Source organism: Molossus molossus, unplaced genomic scaffold (genome assembly GCF_014108415.1).
Source record: "Molossus molossus isolate mMolMol1 unplaced genomic scaffold, mMolMol1.p scaffold_m16_p_3, whole genome shotgun sequence".
Taxonomy (NCBI): Eukaryota; Metazoa; Chordata; class Mammalia; order Chiroptera; family Molossidae; genus Molossus; species Molossus molossus.
Window position 1 is genome coordinate 124,063,919 of NW_023425366.1, and position 19,367 is coordinate 124,083,285.

Consider the following 19,367-nt stretch of genomic DNA (forward strand, 5'->3'; position numbering starts at 1 on the left):
GCCACTGCATTTCTTGACACATGGCCCGCCCATCCTCAAAGGCAGCAGCAGTATAACGTCTTTTCTTCCCTTTCACTTTGACCCTGTCTCCCTCCCACTTCATAGGACCCTTGTAATTACATTGGGCCCATCTCAATTACCCATGATAATCTCCTCATCTCAAAATCATTAACCATTTCTGTAAAGTCCCTCTTGCCAAGTAAGGTCACATATTCACAGGTTCTGAGGCTGAGGATGTGGACATCATTGGAGGGGGCATTATTCTGCCCACACAGGGTGTCACCAGGAAGGTGAACACAAGAACAGGTTGTATGGGGAAGGAGAGGGCGGCTCTGAACGGGTGGAGCTAAGGTGCCTGTGGGACATCCAGGGGAGCTACCCCTTGGCTTCCACCTAGTCACCAAACACTAAGCACCTCCCATGAGTTAGTCACTGGGAATATAAAAGTGAACACTGCATTTCATTGGTCCTAAGACACCTGCTTTTCACTTCTGAACATTTCTGAAATCAGGATGCACCTTTTAATTGGTGACATCTTACAACTGTAATTGGTAGTGTTTCCTGTCTTAATGACAGGAAGCCAGCCATCTTACAGCCAAAGGCATCTTGGAATCAGTGAAAACCAGGCCTGGCTTAGCACTAGAGTGGGTCTAATTATCACAGAAATTGGAGGCCTCACTAGAATATCAGGTATCCCCACCCCATCTTCCCTAGTGCCTGGCCTGGCCCCCTCCACCCTGGGGCTCCCAGGTGTCCAAGGCTCTGGTGCTTGGCTCTCCTGTGACTAAGAAACTCCACCAGAGCCCTGACCTCACACATGCTCAGCTATGCTGTCACAGCAGGGTCCAGGAACTGATCCCTCCCCAGGTGTAACCTGTCTTGGAGTCAGGCCCTGTGGTTCTCCACATAGCTACACATTGGAAACACCTGGAAACTTTTAAAAGACCCAACCTCCAAGCCACTAAGTAGACCAATTCATTCAGATTCTCTAAGGAGTAATTTTACAGCTCCCCATAAGATTCCAATGGACAGCTAAGGTGAATCAACCTAACTTGGTGCAAGTGAGAAGACCTAAGGCAGCACTAATGGAATTGGGGGTGGGGGAGAGGTCAGGTCTGACTATAGAATTACACCTGTCTGCCTCCCTCCCCACCCCCCAACTCTGAATTCCTGGAAGGGGACCAGCCAGTTATTTGTTCTCTCAAGGCACTAGCCCTGTGCCAGGCACACCGTGGGAGCCTAGCAAGTGTAAGCTTCAGGTAAAGGAGTCCATTGGGTCGATCTTCTGTGTAACCTCCAGCAAGGCACTGCCCCTCCCAGTGCCTGTTCAATGGATAGTTGCCCCAGGTGGTTTTGAAGGGTCCTTCAAGTGCCAATGCTGAGTCTACACTTCACGTAAACAGCCTGAGACAGTGGGGAGACAGTGACTACCAGGTTTCCTGCTCACATCCAACAGATGTCCCAGCTCTTCAAGACCTGAAATCTCCAATTCTGAGGCTTAATCCTATACTGGCTGCAAGAACAGAGACTGAGGTCGTAAAAGCCAAAGACTTAAGAACAGCAAAACAGAAACTCCCAATACTGGAGAATGAAATGTGAGTGAAGGGCTTTTTAAATGGTGAGCAGAGTCCAGGTAGGGAGGCCAGAGGCAACCTGACCGAACCTGGCTGTACCCCTAAGAGTGGTAAACAAAGATGAGATGGTTCAAGGAACCAGAAACTCCCAAAAAAGCAACTTCATGAGGAAACACTCAAGGACAGAGGCAAATCCAAAGGGGTTGTGGAGGTCCCTGGCTTCTGGCCATCAGCACAGCCAAGGACCTAATACACAACTAAAGGCTTTTACTGGGAAGGGAAAACTAACTGAAAGTGGCCCCCAATATCCTCACTGCCTGAAGCAGCTGGGGCCTCCTCCATAGAGTCCAGGAAAGAAAGGGCCACCAAATTGGCCCTCAGAAGGCTCAGGTATAGAGGTCAAAGTCAATACGTTTGGAGTTGTAGAACTGTCCACCAGGGGGATCCAGTTTCCGGCAATAAACACCATCAGGGAAGTAGCCTTCATTCACCCAGGTCTGCAGAAAGAGAGGGCAGAACTGGAGGAGGGCTGATGGGGTGAGGGCTGGGAGGGGAGAGAAGAGGCAGAATGGGGCTTACCTGCATCTGGGTGCTGGTAAAGGGCCCGTACAGCTCAGCATCACCTTTGTTCTCCCATTTATATTCCCACATCACATCCACCAGGCCATCTCCTGGTGATTCTGCTTCTAAAATAACAAGCAAAGCCATTTGGGCTTCAAGTGTCCTACCCCGTCCACAACATCCCACCTCTGCCCTTAAATCTCACCTCCTCTCTGGACAGGGGTTGGGGTTTCCAGCTCTCCCTCTGCCACTTCCTCAGCAAACATGTCCAGAGAAGGTTGGGGTATGGGGTCAGGGGGTCCCTGGGTCCGGCATCCCAGCCCCTTCAGCTGCATGGCCAACCGTTCTCTTGTCTCCTGATAAACACCAAGGTTGCCCCGAGCCACCATCTGGTCGGCCAAACCACACAGCCGGTCCAAGCGCTGGGGGGAACTGGGCCTCCCCGGTCCCTTGCTACCCCCTTTGCCTCCTCCTCTGGCCCCCAGACGCCTCAGTGCCCCAGCCACTGTCTCTCTTGGCAACAGGAGCTCCAGAAGACCCTCCAGGAGGGCTTGGGCACTCAGTGGTGTCTGGCCCAGGTTATCCTCCTCCTCTGAGTCTGACGGTGAGCGCTGACCAGGTGGCCGCTCCCTGATCTTCACCTGTAAGGTGGAAATAAGGGTGTTATTTCCTACAAACTGCCAATAGGGTCCAAGCACTTGATGCCTCCAGGCCCCAGCCATGCCAGCCCCTGAGCCACACCCAGTCAATGTTGTCCAGCCAGCTGTCTCGGATCTGGGCATCCTGGTTCAGGAAGTAATTGCCATCAGCATCAAAGTGGCCTTCTTCCATCTCTTCCTGTAGATTGAAGGGTGTGATCCGCACACCCCCCTCACTGGGGAGTGTGGCTGCTTCCTGACCTGCACCAAAGACACAGGTGTCCATGCTAGGCATGCAAAAAAGAGACAGAAGCCTCTTTTGTCCACATTCCCAGAAGCCCATTTGTTCCTCCAGCTCACCTTCCACATCCTCTGAGGCCAGGATATCATATTTGCTGGACCCCTCATCATCATCATCTTCATCACTGTCCAAAGAGTGTTTGCCTTTGAAGCGGCTCCCAGGACCTCCTGCCCCAGCCACAGGGTCCACCAGCTGTGAGCAGGAGCCAGACAGTCCATAGATGCAGGTTACTGGTTATTGAAAGGAACCAAAGTTTTGCTACCCTGAAGCTGCCTTGTTTGGAATATTGACTTTAAGCTGTTTATTAAGAAATAAAAATTAGCCTTGGCCGGAGACCCGGGTTCGGTTCTCACTAAGGGCATGTGCACATACCTTGGTTGCAGTTCATCCCTGGCCCCAGTTGGGGCCCTGTGGGTGGCAACCAATTGATGTGTCTCTCTCACATCAATGTTTCTCTCTCTCTTCCCTCCTCTCTCCTTCCTGCTCTATCTGAAGATAAATGTAAAAATGTCCTCAGGTGAGGATAAAAAAAAAAAGAAATAAAACTCAGAAAGAACCTTTGACCCTCCCCTGTCTCTTGCCCAAGAGATTCAGACAAAAAAAACCTACTATGGGAGGAAAATCTTAGGATATTCACCTCAGCCTAATTTGAATTAAGTATGAAAAACAATAGGGCTTCAGGCAGGAGCCTTTTAGCTAGATGCCCAGTGTCCCATTGTTTGAGTTGCCTAGCAAGAATTTGCCTGCCAGTTGTTCAGCTCTTCCTCAATTATCTAAAATTGCCCAATACTCACTTCTGAAACCTAAGACCCTATTCCCCACCTTTACTTCTTTGTCCAAAATGTCACCTGTTTTTGGAATTTTCATGCTTATGTGAATTTCCCACGTGCATGTATTAAAATTTGATTTTCCCGTTAATCTATCTCTGTTAATTTGATTATTGGCCCAGCAAGAACTTAGAATGTGGGAAGAATTAATTTTTTTTTCTTAGCATCCACTCTATTCCTCAAAATGCTCCAGGATCTGGCCCTGGCCAGTTTGGCTCAGCGGTTAGAGCGTCGGCCTGCGGTCCGGAGAGACCCGGGTTCGGTTCCCGCTAAGGGCACGTACTTCAGGTGCAGTTTGTCCCCGGCTTTGGTTGGTCGTGCGGGTGGCAGCCACTCGATGTGTCCCTTCACGACGATGTTTCTCTCTCTCTCTCTCTCCCTTCCTCTCTCTCCCTCCCACTCTATCTGTACAAAAAAATAAATAAATAAAAATAAAAATGCTCCAGGATCTGGACTCAAACTGAAAGTCCTCCAAACCCTTTTCTCAGAGAACATGGAAAAGCTAGCCTTTTCTACTCTTTCTTTGTCCCCAAAGCTTTTTCCCCTCTTCTGGCTTCCAGTTCCTTTTCTCTCTTCCTCACTCTTCCCCAGGACATGGGAGTGTGGCCAGCTCACCTTCTTCTTGGGAACATTGATTTCATCTTCATCATCCTCATTTCCCACACCTTGGAAGGTCACTTTCCTCTTTGGCATGACTGGAGAGAGGCCTTGCCCAAGCTGAGCTGAGGGGAAGGATGCAGATTAAGGGAACTGGGCGAGGATACTCACAGCGAGAGGGCCCTCAGCTCAACAAACATTTCCCCAGGTACGTACTAGATCCAGTTTGTGAGGGGTAGGAGCACAGAATCAGGGGCCGAAAGGGGAGTTGGCAGCCAAGAGGCCCTGGGGACCGGGTTGGCATCCAAATGAGTTGCTGGATCAGGGTCCAAAAGATGGGCGCAAGAAGGACTTCCCATAGGCACCCCCACTCTAGACGAAAGGAGACCTGCTTCCCCACGTGACCACGCCACTCCCAGCCCCTTAGTCCTGGGCGCGACGCGGGTCCGCGGCCAACACCCGCCCCTCCACCGCTGCTCCCTCAGTTCCCGTGAGACCCGAGTGGACCCAGGACTTGGCGCCCTGGCCGCCCCGCTCCTCCCTGCGCCGAACTCCCGACTCCGCGGGCTGTCCCGGACTATGGGTACAAATTAGAGAAGCGGCAGAGCCCCCGGGCTTCGAGCAGTCCCACCGGCGCACGCTCACCTAGGGACCCAGAAAAGGCTGGGAAAGGAAAGGAGAGCGGCTTTCGCCAGGGCTACATCCGGGGCACTGGGCCGCCATCACCCGGAAGAGAACTGCGGAGGGCGCCAGGGGAAGCCGGAAGTGGCTTCATTCTGGTGAGAGGAAAGAGCGGGCGGAAGTACTTGATGAGCTGGAAAGACACACCCCGCCTTCAAAAGTGACGTGAGTTGTTTGGGGCGACTACCGCGAGAAGCCGGAACGTGTGAACTTCTGGACCCTCATCGGACAGAGGATGGCCCCAAGTGGCTTTGGTTCCTTCCCACAGTAGAGGCCCTAGGGAGAAAGAGGAGCGCACTCTACCTAAGGGGTGTCCAGGGTCACGGTGGAGAACGAAATCCGAGCAGGGCCAGTGGGTTCCTGCCCTAGTTACCCTTTCCAGGGTTGCGTCACCTTTCCCCAGGGCTGGCCAGAGGGCTCCGCGCTCCTCACCATCTCATTGGAAATCCTACTTTTCCACTCTCAGCATTTATTTGTCTGCCCTCTCCTAGTCCGAAGCCCGGCTCTCCGGATGGCCCGCCTTGAGGTCCCTGACCGCTGTGGGGCACTTTCCGAACCCAGCACCCTTTAGGACGGGGGAGGATTAACCCCACCCCTATCCCCTGGGCGATGTCCTGGTTTCTGAGGTGGGAAAGTCCATCACAGGAGAGATGGCAGTGGCACCTGTGCCCAGTACCCAGGGCAGAGCCTCTTGTGCGCTGAGTTCAGGTAGGCCTAGAAAAGGGCGCCAGAGCCTCTCTCCAACCACAGCCGCAGAATAAAACCCCTCTCAGCAAACAGGGCCCCAGCCCAGGTTCTGTAATCTGGCCCAAGAGGCAGAGCTGGGGTGGGGAAGTGGGTCTCCGTGCTGTGCAGTCGGGACAAGACCTCCAGCTTCTGAGTACAGAGTCTGAATCCCACCAGGCTAAGACTGTGAACAGGAAGAGCCTACTGGAACCACACTAGAACAGCATGGTGAGTCCCCAGGGCAACAAGATGGACCCCCTGCCCCCCTCCTGCTCCATGTTTCCTCCAGATTGTACTACCATGAAACTTTGTGCTGTTTATTCCATGGGTACAGAACACAGGTTCCAGACTGGGAGGGCATCTTGCTAAAGGGGACCAAAATACCAGGTATCAGTGTCTGGTTCACTCTCCAGAGAAACCTCTTCTTCTACCAGAAGCACCAGGCAAACAGCATACCCCTGGGCCTCATCCTGTTGAAGAACTGCCAGGTGGAGTCATGCCTTACAGCCACAGAACCCTATGCCTTTACCATCCTGACCCCCAGGGTAGAGGGCACATAAGATGGGCAGGCCCACAAGCTGGCAGCAGAAAACCAGGAGCTGGGAACCTGGCTGTGGGCTTGGACTGGGGTGAGCTGAGGCAGCTGGCTCTGCTACTATCCTCGTGGCCCAGAACTGCAGCTGTACCAGGCAGCCGGCCAAGAGCCCAGCTCACCCCTGTCCCCCCACCCCCACCCCAGGACTGTGGCTTTCTAGCCACCCTCAGTCCCCATTCCAGGTTCCAGGAGTTGTGTGAGCACTTTGGAAAGGTCTGGACACTGCAGGTGATACATGGAGGGCTTCAAGAGGCCAGTGACAATGGAAACAGCCAATTCCCAGGCAAAGGTGGACCAGGAGCTCAACCGTTGTTTGTTGATGAATGATTGAGAGATGGACCAAAGGCCAAGAGGTACCTACCTGCCAAGACCAGTCAACTGCTTCAATAGATCCTGGCTCACTCAGCACTCCCTCCCTCCCCCGTCCTTATTCTAACCCCCTTCATCAAATAACAAGGCAGGAGACAAGCCCAGGTACAATAGCAGGTTCTTTTCTGGTTCCTCAAAGCGCCACATGGGGTGGGGGCAGATACAGAAGAGAATGTAAACATTGGGTTTCCACCCCCTGGAGCTCAAGAAAAGACCCCTTTCCCAGATAGGGGCTAGAGAGTTAGAAGGGAACTAGGTGGAAGGTAGGGGACCTGGTGAGGCCTGAGAATACAGAGGAAGATGAGTGAATAGGAAGGAGAGCAGGAGGGTGGTGGGTGAGAAAGTGGGGGACATTTCCTGTTCCAGTGCCTGTCCCCTTAAATAAACTGGAGTTCAAGAAAATTGTGGAAGGAGAACCAAAGGACAGAAGCTAGAGTGAACACGCCCACCTTGGGCCGACCAGGTCCTTTATACATAATTACAACACAGAGATGTCCAGAAGTCAAGCAAAGAGGACCTTGGCCCCCAGCCAGGAAGTGGGGGAGGCAGGCAGGACTGAAGAGAAAAAGGAACCCAGCTCCACTTCATGGGTAAAGGGAGCAACTGGAGTGTAAGAATCTGAAAACTGCTGACTCCCATCGCCAAGAGTCACCCATATGGTGACAAAAGGCCTATCAGGACAGCACCTGGAAAGGGACCCCAAAGGGAACTGGGGCAGGAGTGACAGAAACCCCATCTGGACCTAGCTGGAGGTGAGGGGCTCCAGACTTGTTCAACAGCTGCCTCAGGGAAATGCCAGCTGCCCTATGCACTCTGACTGTCCTGGCTGTGTAGGGGTCAGCAGCTGCAAGGTGATGGGGAATCAAGCCACTTTCCTCAGAAAGACGGACAGCCTGCTGAGGGGTCTGCTCTTGGCTGAGGGAAAGAGAGGGGGGCCATGCAGTCCAGCCCCAGGGCAGAGGTCAGAAGTAAGCATCCTGCCTGGTCTCAGAGGATGAGGACCTGTCCCCACCATCCTGGGGGGCTGGAAGCCCATCTGCCTTTCGACGCAGCGAAAGCTTCCTGCCTTGGGTCTTCTTCTCCTGTTTCTGTTGCTCCTTCTCTTGCTTCTGCCGTTCCTTCTCCTGCTTCTGCTGTTCCTTTTCCTGCTCTTTTTCCCACTTCTGCCGCTCCTTCTCCCTCTTCTCCCGCTCTTTCTCCTGTTTCTGTCGCTCCTTCTCACGTTCCTTTTCCTGTTTCTGCCGTTCCTTCTCCTGCCTCCGGGTCTCCTTGCTGGGACCCAGTGGGGTGCTGTTACCAGTAGGTGAAGGAAGGGATGGATGCAGTCCCTCAGCGGTGACCACTGGCCCTGGAGTAGGCCCAGCATTAGCCCTGTGGGAAGGCGGGGGTGGAGAGGGGGCCCCACCAGCTGCCAGGGAGCCTCGGCTCTTGAGGCCAGAAAGGCTGAGGAGGCTAGAGGAGGGACCCAGGGGTGGCTGCTGCCTCCGACGCTCCTCATGGATGGCCCTGGAGCCATGTAGTCGCCGTGAGGGCCGATACTGTAGCTCCCCTCGGGTTTCCCGCCACTTCTTGAGCTGGGCTGTGTTCTCTCGCTCAATCAGTGCTTCTGTCACTGGGAGGTTAGTCACCTAGGAGGAGAAGAAATGGGTACCAGAATGCAGATGAAATGGGGATAGCCTGAAGTAGGTGTGAGGTTTGCCAAGGTCAAGGCCTACCTCATGCACCAGGAAGTCCTCCTGCATGCACTGTTGGGGCAGGTTGCGCAGCTGCTCCATTGTTTCATACATGCCCTGGCAAGAGCGCAGCTTCTCCACTGAGCCCAGCGTGTGCCGCAGCAACACCAGAGCCACCCGGAAAATGATCTTAACACCTGCAGGGTCAGAGAAAAGACAGCATGGATGATCATGCCTTGGACTTCAGCCTGTCCCATTTAGGAGGGACTCACAGCTCCCATCCCTATCTACTGTCAACCTTATAGATGAGGAAACTGAGGCCCCAAGAAGGGAAATGAACTGCCATAGGTTTCAGGTTCCTGGGAGGGACAGCGGGCTCTGGGTTGGTGGTAAAGCCAAGACCAGGCCTGTTTCCAGCCCCTAGACCCAACAAGCACCTTCTATCAGTGGACTACCACCTAGCAGGCACCATGAAAACCCTAGCCCCTTCATGGATTGAATGGCTACAAATGTACCTTCACAGAAGAACATATCCCAAACACGCAGTACTGAAGCCCAGGGCAGAGTGCGAGCAAAGATGCACATGAACCATTCTGTCATGTAGAGCACGGGGTCAATGCGCTGTCGCCGCAGGTGTCGGTGTGCCAGTGGGGAGGCCCGGCGCAACAGCGCGAAAAAGATTTCTCCGTCCAGCTGAATGGCCTCCTAGAGGTGAGATGAGCCTTGAGAAGAGGCCTGCTGTGGCCCCCTTGGGGTAGAACTAGATCAAGCAGGGGATCCTCACCTCAGTGAGTGAGGCCCAGAGCAGAGGGATAGAAGGGCAGAGGGTGGGGCAGGATAAGGACCTTCCTGCAGCCTTGGGGAAAAGCCACAGCCCTATTGTACCAAGCCTCCAGACACTTACCAGCCCAGCACTGTAGTAACCAGGGAGGTACTTGTCACAGATCTGCACCAGGCACCAAAAGGCTTGCTGAGAAGGGCAAGAACAAGGGGGACAGAGGGAGGTATGGGGCCTGAGAAACAGAGCAGAGAGCTCCCCCATCACCACTGTTGGCCAAGATCCTTCCATCCCCTTCCCAGCCAGGAGAGTATGCTGACCTCAGCAGGCATGTGCATGAGCAGCACTGCAGCCACTGGGGCCTGGGCCTGGCAGTAGCCCTCATCAGGCCGGTAGATAGTGTAGGCCTTAAGGATTCGATACAGGTCCTGTTGCCTGTGGGTATCAGGGAAAGACCATAAAAGCAATCACAAGAGTTGGGAGCTCTCTGCCCCAACTAAACCTGCCCTACCTCGAGTCCCAGCCCAGACCCCTCCAAACTCTAATTCCAGATTAACATCAGAGCTTTACTACCACACACCTCCATCTCCCTTCCTAGTCCTGCCTATCAAATTTAAGCCAAAGACTCACAGTCTAAGCATTCCAGGCTGCAGACTTCCACCCTTGCCTGCGCACTCCATGTGCTCCCTACCACTCCCCAGCAGTGTGTACTCACTCTCCCTCCATCTGCCAGCATCCCATAAACCTTCAAGGTCATCTTCCTGTGGAAACTTTCAATATCCACAGCTTCAGTCCTCCTCTAGTACACACACTGAATGCTTTTATCACCCAGAGGAGCTCTCCAGGGCAAGGCCTGCCTTATCTTTCTCACAGATTTCATCAGCCTCCTCCCCTCCCCTGACCAACGGGCCCTAGTTCTTGGTGAAGGCTTGGAAACCCAGCTGTGCCTCAGACCTTTCTATTGTCTCTGCATCCAAAATAATAAAATCTCTGCCCTAGACTTGCTCCTCTTCTTTGAGAGTACCCCATCACTGTCTGGAAATTGCATCCACTCAGACCCACACCAGAAAACAGAAGGCCTTCCTTTACTCCCCACTGCTAATCACCAGGTCTTATCAACACCATAACCTAAATTTCATTCAGTCTGTTCCTTCTTTCCACCTCCACAGCCATTTTACAGCTCAGACCTTCATCTTACCCAGGAAAAGGTAATTACCTCCCAGATTCTCTCCCTCCATCTAGTCACACACATACTTCTGACCACTGCTTACAGTAGTGTTTCCCAAAACTCAGTCACTGAAGTGTGATCTTCACTTGTGCTTTACCTGCAGTCCACCCCTACACTATTATTCTCCACTTTGCAACAGCATCTATGAAATGACAAGTTTGATATACTAGTTATTTACCTAATACCTACCTGCTTCTGTGCCCTGCCTTCTCCCCTGTTGCTATAGGTAAACTGTCTGTGACCCTGGCCAAGCACAGCCTTTCCACTTGGGACTGGATCCCATCTCCTGTTGCCTAGACAGGCCATCTCCAGCAACCTTCCCATCTCTCCTGTATCAATTTTTCTCCCTCTATAGATCATTCCCATTGGGATACTGACATGTTATTTCCTTTAGGTTAAAATAAGTCTCTTGACTTTCCCCTCCAAATACCACACTGTTTCTTTCCTTATATATTCAGTGAAACTCCTCCAGAATACAGACTGTCTTCAACTTCTTTTCTCCCTTTCTTCAGTCAGGCTTTAATCCACTGTCCCCTCCCCCCCAAAAAAACTGTTTTTATCAAAGTCACCAATGACTTCCCACAGTGCTAAGTCCAGAGGTCAGTTTGCAGCTTGACTTTACTTGGCCCATCAGCATTTCATACAGCTGATCCTGAAACTCCTCTTTACTTTGCTTCCAGGAATCACACACTTCTGGTTTTCATTCTACTTCTCCAGCTTCTCCTTCCAGTCCCCTTTATTGATTTGTTCTCAGTAATTACTATTCTTGAAATGTTGCAGCTGCAGGGCTCAATCTCTGAGCTTCCTTTCATATATACACTTGCTGCCTTGACAACCTCATCCAGTCCCATGGGTGAAATTTAGTCCCATCTAGAGGCTGACAACTCTTCAATTTCCAACTTATTTCCAGTTTAAACCTCTCCCCGAAATCCATAATTGTATATATTGTACATCCGACCTATCTGACATCTCCATTTGGTATTTCAAACTACACATTCCAAAACTGAGCTCCTGATATACCCCCCAAACCTACCCCTCCCCCGTTTTCTCCATCCACATCAGTATATAGTAACTCCATTCTTCTAGTTTCCCAGGCCAAAAAAAAAATTTTTTTTTTTTATCCTCACCCGAGGACATTTTTTGATATTTTGTTCAGATAGAGAGAGAGAGAGAGAGAGAGAGAGAGAGAGAGAGACATCGATGTATAAGGGACACATCGAGTGGTTGCCACCCACACGACCCAGCCAGGGCCGGGGACAAACTGCAACCGAGGTACATGCCCTTAGTGGGAATCAAACCTGGGTTTCTCTGGACTGCAGGCCGACGCTCTAACCGCTGAGCCAAACCGGCCAGGACAGGCCAAAAATTTTTAAAGTCATCTATAACTCCTCCTTGTTCTCTCTTACACTCCACATGTAATTGATTGGCAAATCCTTTTGGCTCTACCTTCAGAATATAACATCTCTATAATTCCACTGCTACCATCCTCATCTATCAACATCTCTCCTGGATTATGCAAAGAGTCTAACTGGTCTCTCTGCTTTTGCCCTTGTCTCCTTATAGGCTGTCCTCAGCACAGCAGCCAGAATGATCCTTTTAAAACACAAGTCAGATCCAGTCACTTATAACCCCCATTTCCATTCACATTCTCTATTCCCCTCTCTTGCTTTAAACTCTTCTTTAATACCCACCATCATTTATTTCACATACAACATACTTTCCTTCATCTTATTGTCTATCCCCATTAAAACATGAGGGCAGGAGTTTTTGTCTCTTGTTCAATGCTGTCTCCTATGACTAGCAGAGTGACTAGCAGATAGCAGGTGCTCAATAAATATTTGCTGAAGGAATGAACTTATTGATAAAAAACTATCTCGCACATTACTGGGGAGCAGTATACATCTTGAGGAAGCCTGGGATAAAGAACAAAAATCCAAGTGCCTTGCCACAGCATTTAAGGACCTTTGGTCATCCGGCCCTAAATTGCTTTTCCAGCTTCAGCTCTACCCAACACCACTGCCCAAACACAGCTTACATAACCCCCAGGCAGGAAAAACCTGTCCCCTGCTCTACTCCCATCTAGCCTTCAAAACCCAGCTCAAATGCCATCGGCCCTTGATGTGCCTCCCTTTCCTGCCCCCACAATAGCCCCCGCACCCACACCCACCAAGTCAGAGGCTTCTTCCCAGGACACTTCCTTCAATATGGCTTGACACTCTATCCACGAAGGACCAGCCTTCTAGAAGTCCTGGAGAGCATGATCTGCTTTCAACCTAGTCCTGTATCCACCTGGAGCCTTCAACAAGTGTTTGCTAACTGACCTACATGGTCAGGCCACCTTACCCATGTCCCCCTCGAGCAGCAAACATCTCATGGAAAGGGAACTGGCGGTGCAGGTCCTTCTCAATCACATCCAGCCACTTGGGGTCCCCAGGAGCCCGTTCCAGCTCCTGCAGTGGGACAAGAATTACCTCAGGATCCGGGGGCAGCTGATGATATCCTTCACCCAGTGTCATATGTCCCCACACCCTGGACACACCTCAAACTTGCCCGGATTCTGCTCCAGAAGTTCTTTGCTATTTGACAGATATTGCCAGGCCTTGGCTCTGAGGGAGGAGGGTATCCCCTTCCGGCAGCGCAGCTTCACCTAAGGCAGAGTGGCAGGCAGGGGGACAGCTTCAGGGACTGGCGGAGCCTCCAACTTTTCTCCAGCAGTCCTCAGGCTCCCTGGGACACCCCTCCCAAATCCATAGGCTTGACTCCACTAGACCTGGCCTGGTCTATCTTTAAAGCTACTCCTTCCCCCAGGCCCAACTACCAACTCTCCCCAACAGTGGTCCAGAGAGTAGATACTATCATGTTCCTGGGCTTCCCCAGAGCACAGGGGCCCACCCTGCCCCCGCCCCTCGTGCACTGCCCTGCCCACCACTTAGCCTTCTCAAACCTTCTGAAAACGCCGTGACAGCCACTTATCCCAGTTATTGAACATCTCCAGCCACTTGAGCTCCCGCTGCCGAGCCACATCCACGGGAATGGAGCTCTCTCTGCAGGATGGGGGGAGCATGGAAAGGGTAAGTAGCAATAGTATAAAGCCTGGACTTCTGGGTGAACTGAGGCAAGCCACCTCCCCAGGCTCAAATGAGAGACTGGCCATAAAAGCATTTTGTAAGTGCCCTAGCCAGTTTGGCTCAGCAGTTAGAGCATCAGCTGGTGGACCAGAGAGTCCCGGGTTCAGTCCCCATTAAGGGCACATACCTCAGTTGCAATTTATCCCTGGCCCTGGTTGGGGTTGTGTGGGTGGCAGCCAGTCGATGTGTCTCTCTCACATCAATGTTTCTCTCTCTCTCCCTCCTTCCCTGTCTCCCTCCTGCTCTATCTGAAGATAAATGCAAAAATGTCCTCGGGTGAGGATTTAAAAAAAAAAGCATTTTGTGAGTTGCCAAACATAGAGGTCTGGCCACTTGACTATCCAAGGCCCTAATTCACCAAACTGAAAGGACTTCTTCCCATAGGAAGGAATCTCTGCACAAAGATTGTGTTTTCATGTTGGATCTCTATATACAGAAGTGTGTTTAAATCCCACCTCTGATGTATATAATTTTGGGGAAAGAATATAGAATATTTAAAACCATACTGTGCATTAGCCCTGGTTCCAACTTCTAGCTTTACCACTTCTTTATTGTATGACCTTGGGGAAGTCACTTAATTCCACTAAGCCTCAATTCCCTCATTTATAAGACAGAGAGAAAATATCTACCTGAGAGTTTATAAGAGATAACACATAGCAAAGGTGTAGGAAGTAATAACAATTACAATCCATAAAATAAAATATAAAATAAATGTACTTCTCTGTCGCCTTAGAAGCAACTGTCCAAGTTTCCTGCTATGAGACTTTTTTTTTTTTTTTTTGGTACGTGCCCCTAGCGGGAACTGAACCCGGGGCTCTTTGGTCTGCAGGCCGACGCTCCAACCGCTGAGCCAAACTGGCCAGGGCCTATCAGACTCTTGAGATCCCTTGAGCCATCTGTAATTCTCTCTACCTCCTCCTCCCTGAAACCGCCTGATTCCCAGGCAAATGAAGCTTTCCTTACACTGTTTGCCCACTGTTCTGTCAGAACTTCACATTAAAGATGCCCCATCAATTTTTTTTTTTTTTACTTTTTTGTTGTTGTTAATACAAAGGATTATTTTCCCATTGATTCCACTGAGGATATTTTTTCCACTGATTTTTAGAGACAGTGGAAGGGAGGAAGGGAATGGGATGGGGAGGGAGAGGGGGGAGGGTGAGAGAGAAAGAGAGAGGGAGAGAGAGAGAAAGAAACATCGAGCCCTGGCTGGTTTGGCTCAGCGGTTAGAGCGTTGGCCTGTGGTCCACAGAGTCCCGGGTTTGGTTCCCACTAAGGGCATATACCGTGGTTGCAGTTTGTCCCCGGCCCAGTTGGGTCATGCAGGAGGCAGCCACTCGATGTGTCCCTTTCACATCAATGTTTCTCTCTCTCTCTCTTCCTCTCTATCCCTCCCACTCTACCTGAACAAAAAAATGGAAAAATGTCCTCGCGTGAGGATAAAAAAAAGAGAGAGAGAGAAACATCTCTGTGAGAGAGACACATCAATTGGTTGCCTCCCGCATGACCCTGACTGGGGTGGGATTGAACTTGCAACCCAGGTACACGTGTCACTGACTGGTAATCAAACCCAGGACCTTTTTTTTTTTTTTTAAATCCTTACCCAAGAATATTTTACCATTTACTTTCAGATAGAATGAGAGGGAGGGGTAGAGAGAGACACATTGATTGGTTGCCTCCCGCATGACCCCAACCAGGGCCAGGACCAAACCTCAACTGAAGTACATGCCCTTGACTGGAATCAAACCCAAGACTCTTTGAAACCCAGGACCCTTTGGTGCAGGGGACAATGCTCTAACCACTGAGCAAAACTGGCCAGGCTTCTTTTTAACTTTAAAATTTTTTTAATTTATTGATTTGGGGGGGAGTAGAGAGAGAGAGATCAATTTGTTGTTCCACTTATTTATGCATTCATTGGCTGATTCTTCTTGTATGTGCCCTGAATGGGGATTGAACCAGCAAATTTGGCATCTCAAGATGATGCTCTAAACTACCCAGCCAGGGCCCCCATCAGTCTTGAAACTGTTACTTGTAGGAGCCAATACCAGATGTGAGTAGAATGGAAGTAGAATGTGAGTAGAATGGCTTTCCAGACAGACCTGAGGTCAAATCCCAGTTCTGTCCCTTAGTAATTGGGTTGTCTTGACAAGTTATAACCTGAGTCTCTTCCTTGTCTGTAAAAAGAGATGTCACCACCTACATCACAAAGTTATGAGAAGACTACTGAGACCGGCTGGTGTGGGTCAGTGGATTGAGCATTGTCCCATGGACTGAGAGGTCCCAGTTTGATTCCCAGTCAGAGTGCATGCCCCGGCTTTGGGCTCGATCCCCAGTAGGGACCATGCAGGAGGAAGCCAATTGATGTTTCTCTCTCATATTGATGTTTTTCAATCTCTCTCTTTAAAAAAATCAGTAAGTCCTGGCCGGTTTGGCTCAGCAGTTGGAGCGTTGGCCTGCGGACCAGAGAGTCCCAGGTTCGGTTTCCTCTAGTGGCATATACCAAAAAAAAAAAAAAAAAAAAAAAACAATAAAAATATTTTTAAAAAAATACTGAAAATAGTACATAAAGGACTATTAAAAGGATGGACTTGTTAAATATTAGTTCCTTTTGTCCTAGAAGTGCCTTAAACAGAAACTCTCTCATTAATCTCTATCATAAGTCAGTTCCAAACTCTACTAAAGACCAGGAAGAGTAAAAAAAGCTTTCCTGCCCTCAAGAGGGTCACAATCTACCAAGGGAAATAATTACAATATGGTGTATAAAATGCAGTGACAAAAGTGCACAGAAAAGGCATCTAATAGGAGTAGGGGAAGCAGATACCAGGGAAGTCCTCCTGGAGAAGGGGACATGACATGTGAGGTAAGTCACAAAAGACTGAGTAGAATTTAGCAGGAAAATAAGGGGGAGAAAGGCATCCCTGGCCTGAGCATGAATCAGTTCAACAGGACAATAGCACTAAGTGCATGGTGAGGAGTGGTAGGAGAGAAGACCAGAGAGGCTGGCAGAGCTAGAAAATAAGGGAGCCTATGTGTAAGCTAAAGCACTTGGACTTTATCCTGTGGCCAGTGGGAGCCACTAAAAGTTTTTAAGGTACATGTGGCCCAGTCAGCCTTGCCTCAGAGATTTCCTCCAGCATGGATGATGGATTTTAGAGGGACCAAACTACAAAGCAGAGAAACAGCACTCAGCACAGTGCCCAGCACACAAGTGGGGCTCACTAAAATCCAATTCAATCCAAGTTCCTTAGGATAGCATTGAGGAGAGAACCACTGGTCACAGGAATCCAGATTGAGTGAGGCAGTTCGCTCAACTGCTTCTTCATCTGTACATTGGGTACAACAACACATCCCTCATGCATGGGAAAGCATCAGGGTCAAACTTCAGTTGCCTTCCCCTCATAGAACCATGAATGTTGGTGCTCAAAGGTTTTCTCATTTTTTTTTGAATTATAAACTCTGCCTGGAATACATACTCACAGTGCTTCCCCCAACACCACCAGGCAGGTCCCCCACCAACTTCAACAGGCCCAGTCATGACTAAATCCTACACATTCTTCAAGATTCAGATCAGCTTCAGCTGGATTACCAGAATGGGCAAAATATCCATTCCCTACATGCTAACAAAATCCTGTGATGATCTCTAAGCTAAACCTAGCATACACTGAAACCAAGAGTTTAGATGATGAGCAATTTGAAATGACTGTTCTATCCTTAATATCCTGCACAGGGCCTGCTACCTAGGTGCTCAGGTGAGGCTGAACTGACCAGCAGGTTACAGGGGTAGGGGAACAATAGGCAGGATCCAAACAGAGAGAAGGAAGAAGTTAGAGGTGATCACACCCCCACCTCAGGAATGACTCAGGCCCCTGGAGGGAACTAGGAAAGAGTAAGCTGGGCTGGAGAGATGAGGAAATGGGGAAGAGGACTTCCCCACCCCCTTTCCTCAGTGAAAACAAGATTGTCTGTCCTTCTGTTTCACAGGGTCTCCTCTCCTCCAACCAAACTTCTCCCCACCCCATCAGACCTAAGGCTGCCAGGAAGGTAAGATGCCTGCTTCCCTCCCAGACCTTTCCCACTATGGAACCAAAGATCTCTACCACAACCACTGCCCAGCCAACTCTCTAGAATATCTGGCCCAAAGCTGGAGTTTCATATCAAGGAGCTGGGATGATCTTAAATATCATCTCATTCAACCTTTCACTTCAAAGAGAAAACTGAGGCACAGAAATGGATAAGACACTAGCTCAAGGGCACACAACACACCAAAGGCAAAGCTGAGGCTCAACTTGGACAGAACTCTGATACCTGCTCTGAAATTCACAAGTGTGCAGAAACTTCAGGATGAGGATGCTCTAGGGCATGATAGGAATTGCCAAGTAGTCCATGCCCACTAATCACCACTAGATCCTCAGAAGAGGCTAGGCTGCCAGAATCTGGGCAAGGTGCTTCTTTTTCCCCAAACCTCTGCTTCCCTGAAGCAGTCCCACTGGGTGCCCACTTGGTACTCACAGGCTGCCTGAATACTGGCTGCCCCCAAGGAAGCCATACTTGTCCGTCTTCCGCAGGGCCAGCCCATTTATCTCCGAGTCTGAGCCCATGGAGCTCACATCATCCGCCAAGGACTCCAAGGTCCCAGACATGAGGCTCACGGAGTCCAAATAGCTCAGAGTGTCCGGAGCCTGCCCTCGAGGCCCAGAGATGCCAGGTCCCAGGCTGGACGTGGAGCCTAGGTCCTGAGAGTTTTCAGCAGGCTCTGGAGCAGGGGTCACCATCACAACAGCTACCAGAGCCTCACTAGTCCCTGAAGGGCCTGTGCCAGACCCTGAAGGGTCGTCTGGAACCTGTCCTGTTGATGCTGATGTTGCAGCTCCATGTCCAATTGTCACCTGTCCTGTTGTCACTGCTGCAATCCGTGCAGCCACTCCTGAGGCCACTGTGGTTCCCGGCTTGGGGGCAAGCGGGGGTTTGGCGGCCAGGGCTCCAGGAGCCGTTCTGGAAGGGGTCCCAGTGGAGGTACCTGGTCCAGAGATGGGTGAGGTCCTAGTTTCCTTCGTCTTTGGAGAGTCTGCCCCTTGGGCCTGAGCCACTGAAGTCTGGTCTCCTGCTACTGCCGCGGGCACCAGGGGCTCTGGGCCTGGGGAGACCTGAGCTTCGGGTATGGCCTCAGGAGTTAGCATCACCACCGTGCTGCCCGTGACCGTCGGGGCCGGGGCCGCGGTCTGGGTCGGCTCCTGTACCCCGGCCGGCCGCGCCTCCCCGGGGGCCACCAGGGTGACCGGGGCTGAAGTGGCCGTGGTCACTGGTGGCCCCGGAGCCACCACCAAGAGGGGCCCGGCCCGAGAGCCGCGGGGCGGCGGCGAGGGGGCCGCGGGGGCGCCATGACGGCGTGGCGGGGCCACAAGGGGAGCTGGGCCCGTCTCCATGGCCGCGGGCCGCCCCTCACATCCCCCCCGCCGGGACGGCCGCAGAAGGCGCCGCCCCTTAGGCCGCTCCGCGCCGCCCGCCGAGGTAGGGGAGAAGGTGAAGGGCGCGGCCCGGCGCGCGCCAGGGGCGGGGACGGCGCACGGGCGGCCGCCGGGCCCGCGGAGGCGGCGCTGGGGTCCGGAGGCGCCTGGCGCCCAGGTTTCGCTCGCGCCCTCTCACCCCTAGCGCTCTCTCGCCGCCGCCCCCTCCCTCCTGCTTTAGGCAAGCGAC

At 51.5% G+C, this 19,367-nt stretch overlaps 2 protein-coding genes across 4 annotated transcripts; both read right to left on the reverse strand.

Moving 5' to 3' along the window:
• Nucleotides 1-1,824: 1,824 nt before the first annotated feature.
• On the reverse strand, nt 1,825-5,239 carry CD2BP2 (CD2 cytoplasmic tail binding protein 2). 3 transcript variants are annotated; one of them, XM_036280008.1, is made up of 7 exons: nt 5,144-5,239; nt 4,517-4,618; nt 3,134-3,266; nt 2,877-3,034; nt 2,341-2,776; nt 2,154-2,260; nt 1,825-2,071 (listed from the first exon to the last, which is right to left on the reverse strand). In XM_036280008.1, exons 2-7 carry the CDS (start codon nt 4,592-4,594, stop codon nt 1,961-1,963), a joined length of 1,023 nt encoding a protein of 340 aa, XP_036135901.1. In that variant the 5' UTR covers nt 4,595-4,618; nt 5,144-5,239; the 3' UTR covers nt 1,825-1,960. The 3 variants fall into 3 exon arrangements, with proteins under 3 accessions (XP_036135901.1, XP_036135900.1, XP_036135899.1); XM_036280007.1 differs by having other exon boundaries at nt 4,517-4,623; nt 5,144-5,237; XM_036280006.1 differs by lacking the exon at nt 5,144-5,239 and adding an exon at nt 4,715-5,129 and having other exon boundaries at nt 4,517-4,623.
• A 1,723-nt stretch (nt 5,240-6,962) lies between these two features.
• On the reverse strand, nt 6,963-19,096 carry TBC1D10B (TBC1 domain family member 10B). The gene is made up of 9 exons (XM_036279968.1): nt 18,183-19,096; nt 13,493-13,592; nt 13,088-13,195; nt 12,892-12,998; nt 9,641-9,755; nt 9,447-9,512; nt 9,058-9,247; nt 8,585-8,739; nt 6,963-8,497 (listed from the first exon to the last, which is right to left on the reverse strand). The coding sequence occupies exons 1-9, from the start codon at nt 19,094-19,096 to the stop codon at nt 7,832-7,834; spliced, it is 2,421 nt and encodes an 806-aa protein (XP_036135861.1). The 3' UTR covers nt 6,963-7,831.
• Between the last annotated feature and the right edge of the window lie 271 nt (nt 19,097-19,367).

What these genes read in the sequence shown, in the direction of transcription:
- CD2BP2 (XM_036280006.1), bottom strand. Translation starts at nt 4,802, where the DNA reads ATGCCAACCCGGTCCCCAGGGCCTCTTGGCTGCCAACTCCCCTTTCGG. An exon ending in CCCCTCACAAACTGGATCTA is followed by an intron (nt 4,624 to 4,714) that starts GTACGTACCTGG and finishes CCTTCCCCTCAG; the next exon opens with CTCAGCTTGGGCAAGGCCTC. An exon ending in TTACCAGCACCCAGATGCAG is followed by an intron (nt 2,072 to 2,153) that starts GTAAGCCCCATT and finishes CTCTTTCTGCAG; the next exon opens with ACCTGGGTGAATGAAGGCTA.
- TBC1D10B (XM_036279968.1), bottom strand. Translation starts at nt 19,096, where the DNA reads ATGGAGACGGGCCCAGCTCCCCTTGTGGCCCCGCCACGCCGTCATGGC. An exon ending in GCTGCTCGAGGGGGACATGG is followed by an intron (nt 9,756 to 12,891) that starts GTAAGGTGGCCT and finishes TGATACCCACAG; the next exon opens with GCAACAGGACCTGTATCGAA. An exon ending in TCATGCACATGCCTGCTGAG is followed by an intron (nt 9,513 to 9,640) that starts GTCAGCATACTC and finishes TGCCCTTCTCAG; the next exon opens with CAAGCCTTTTGGTGCCTGGT.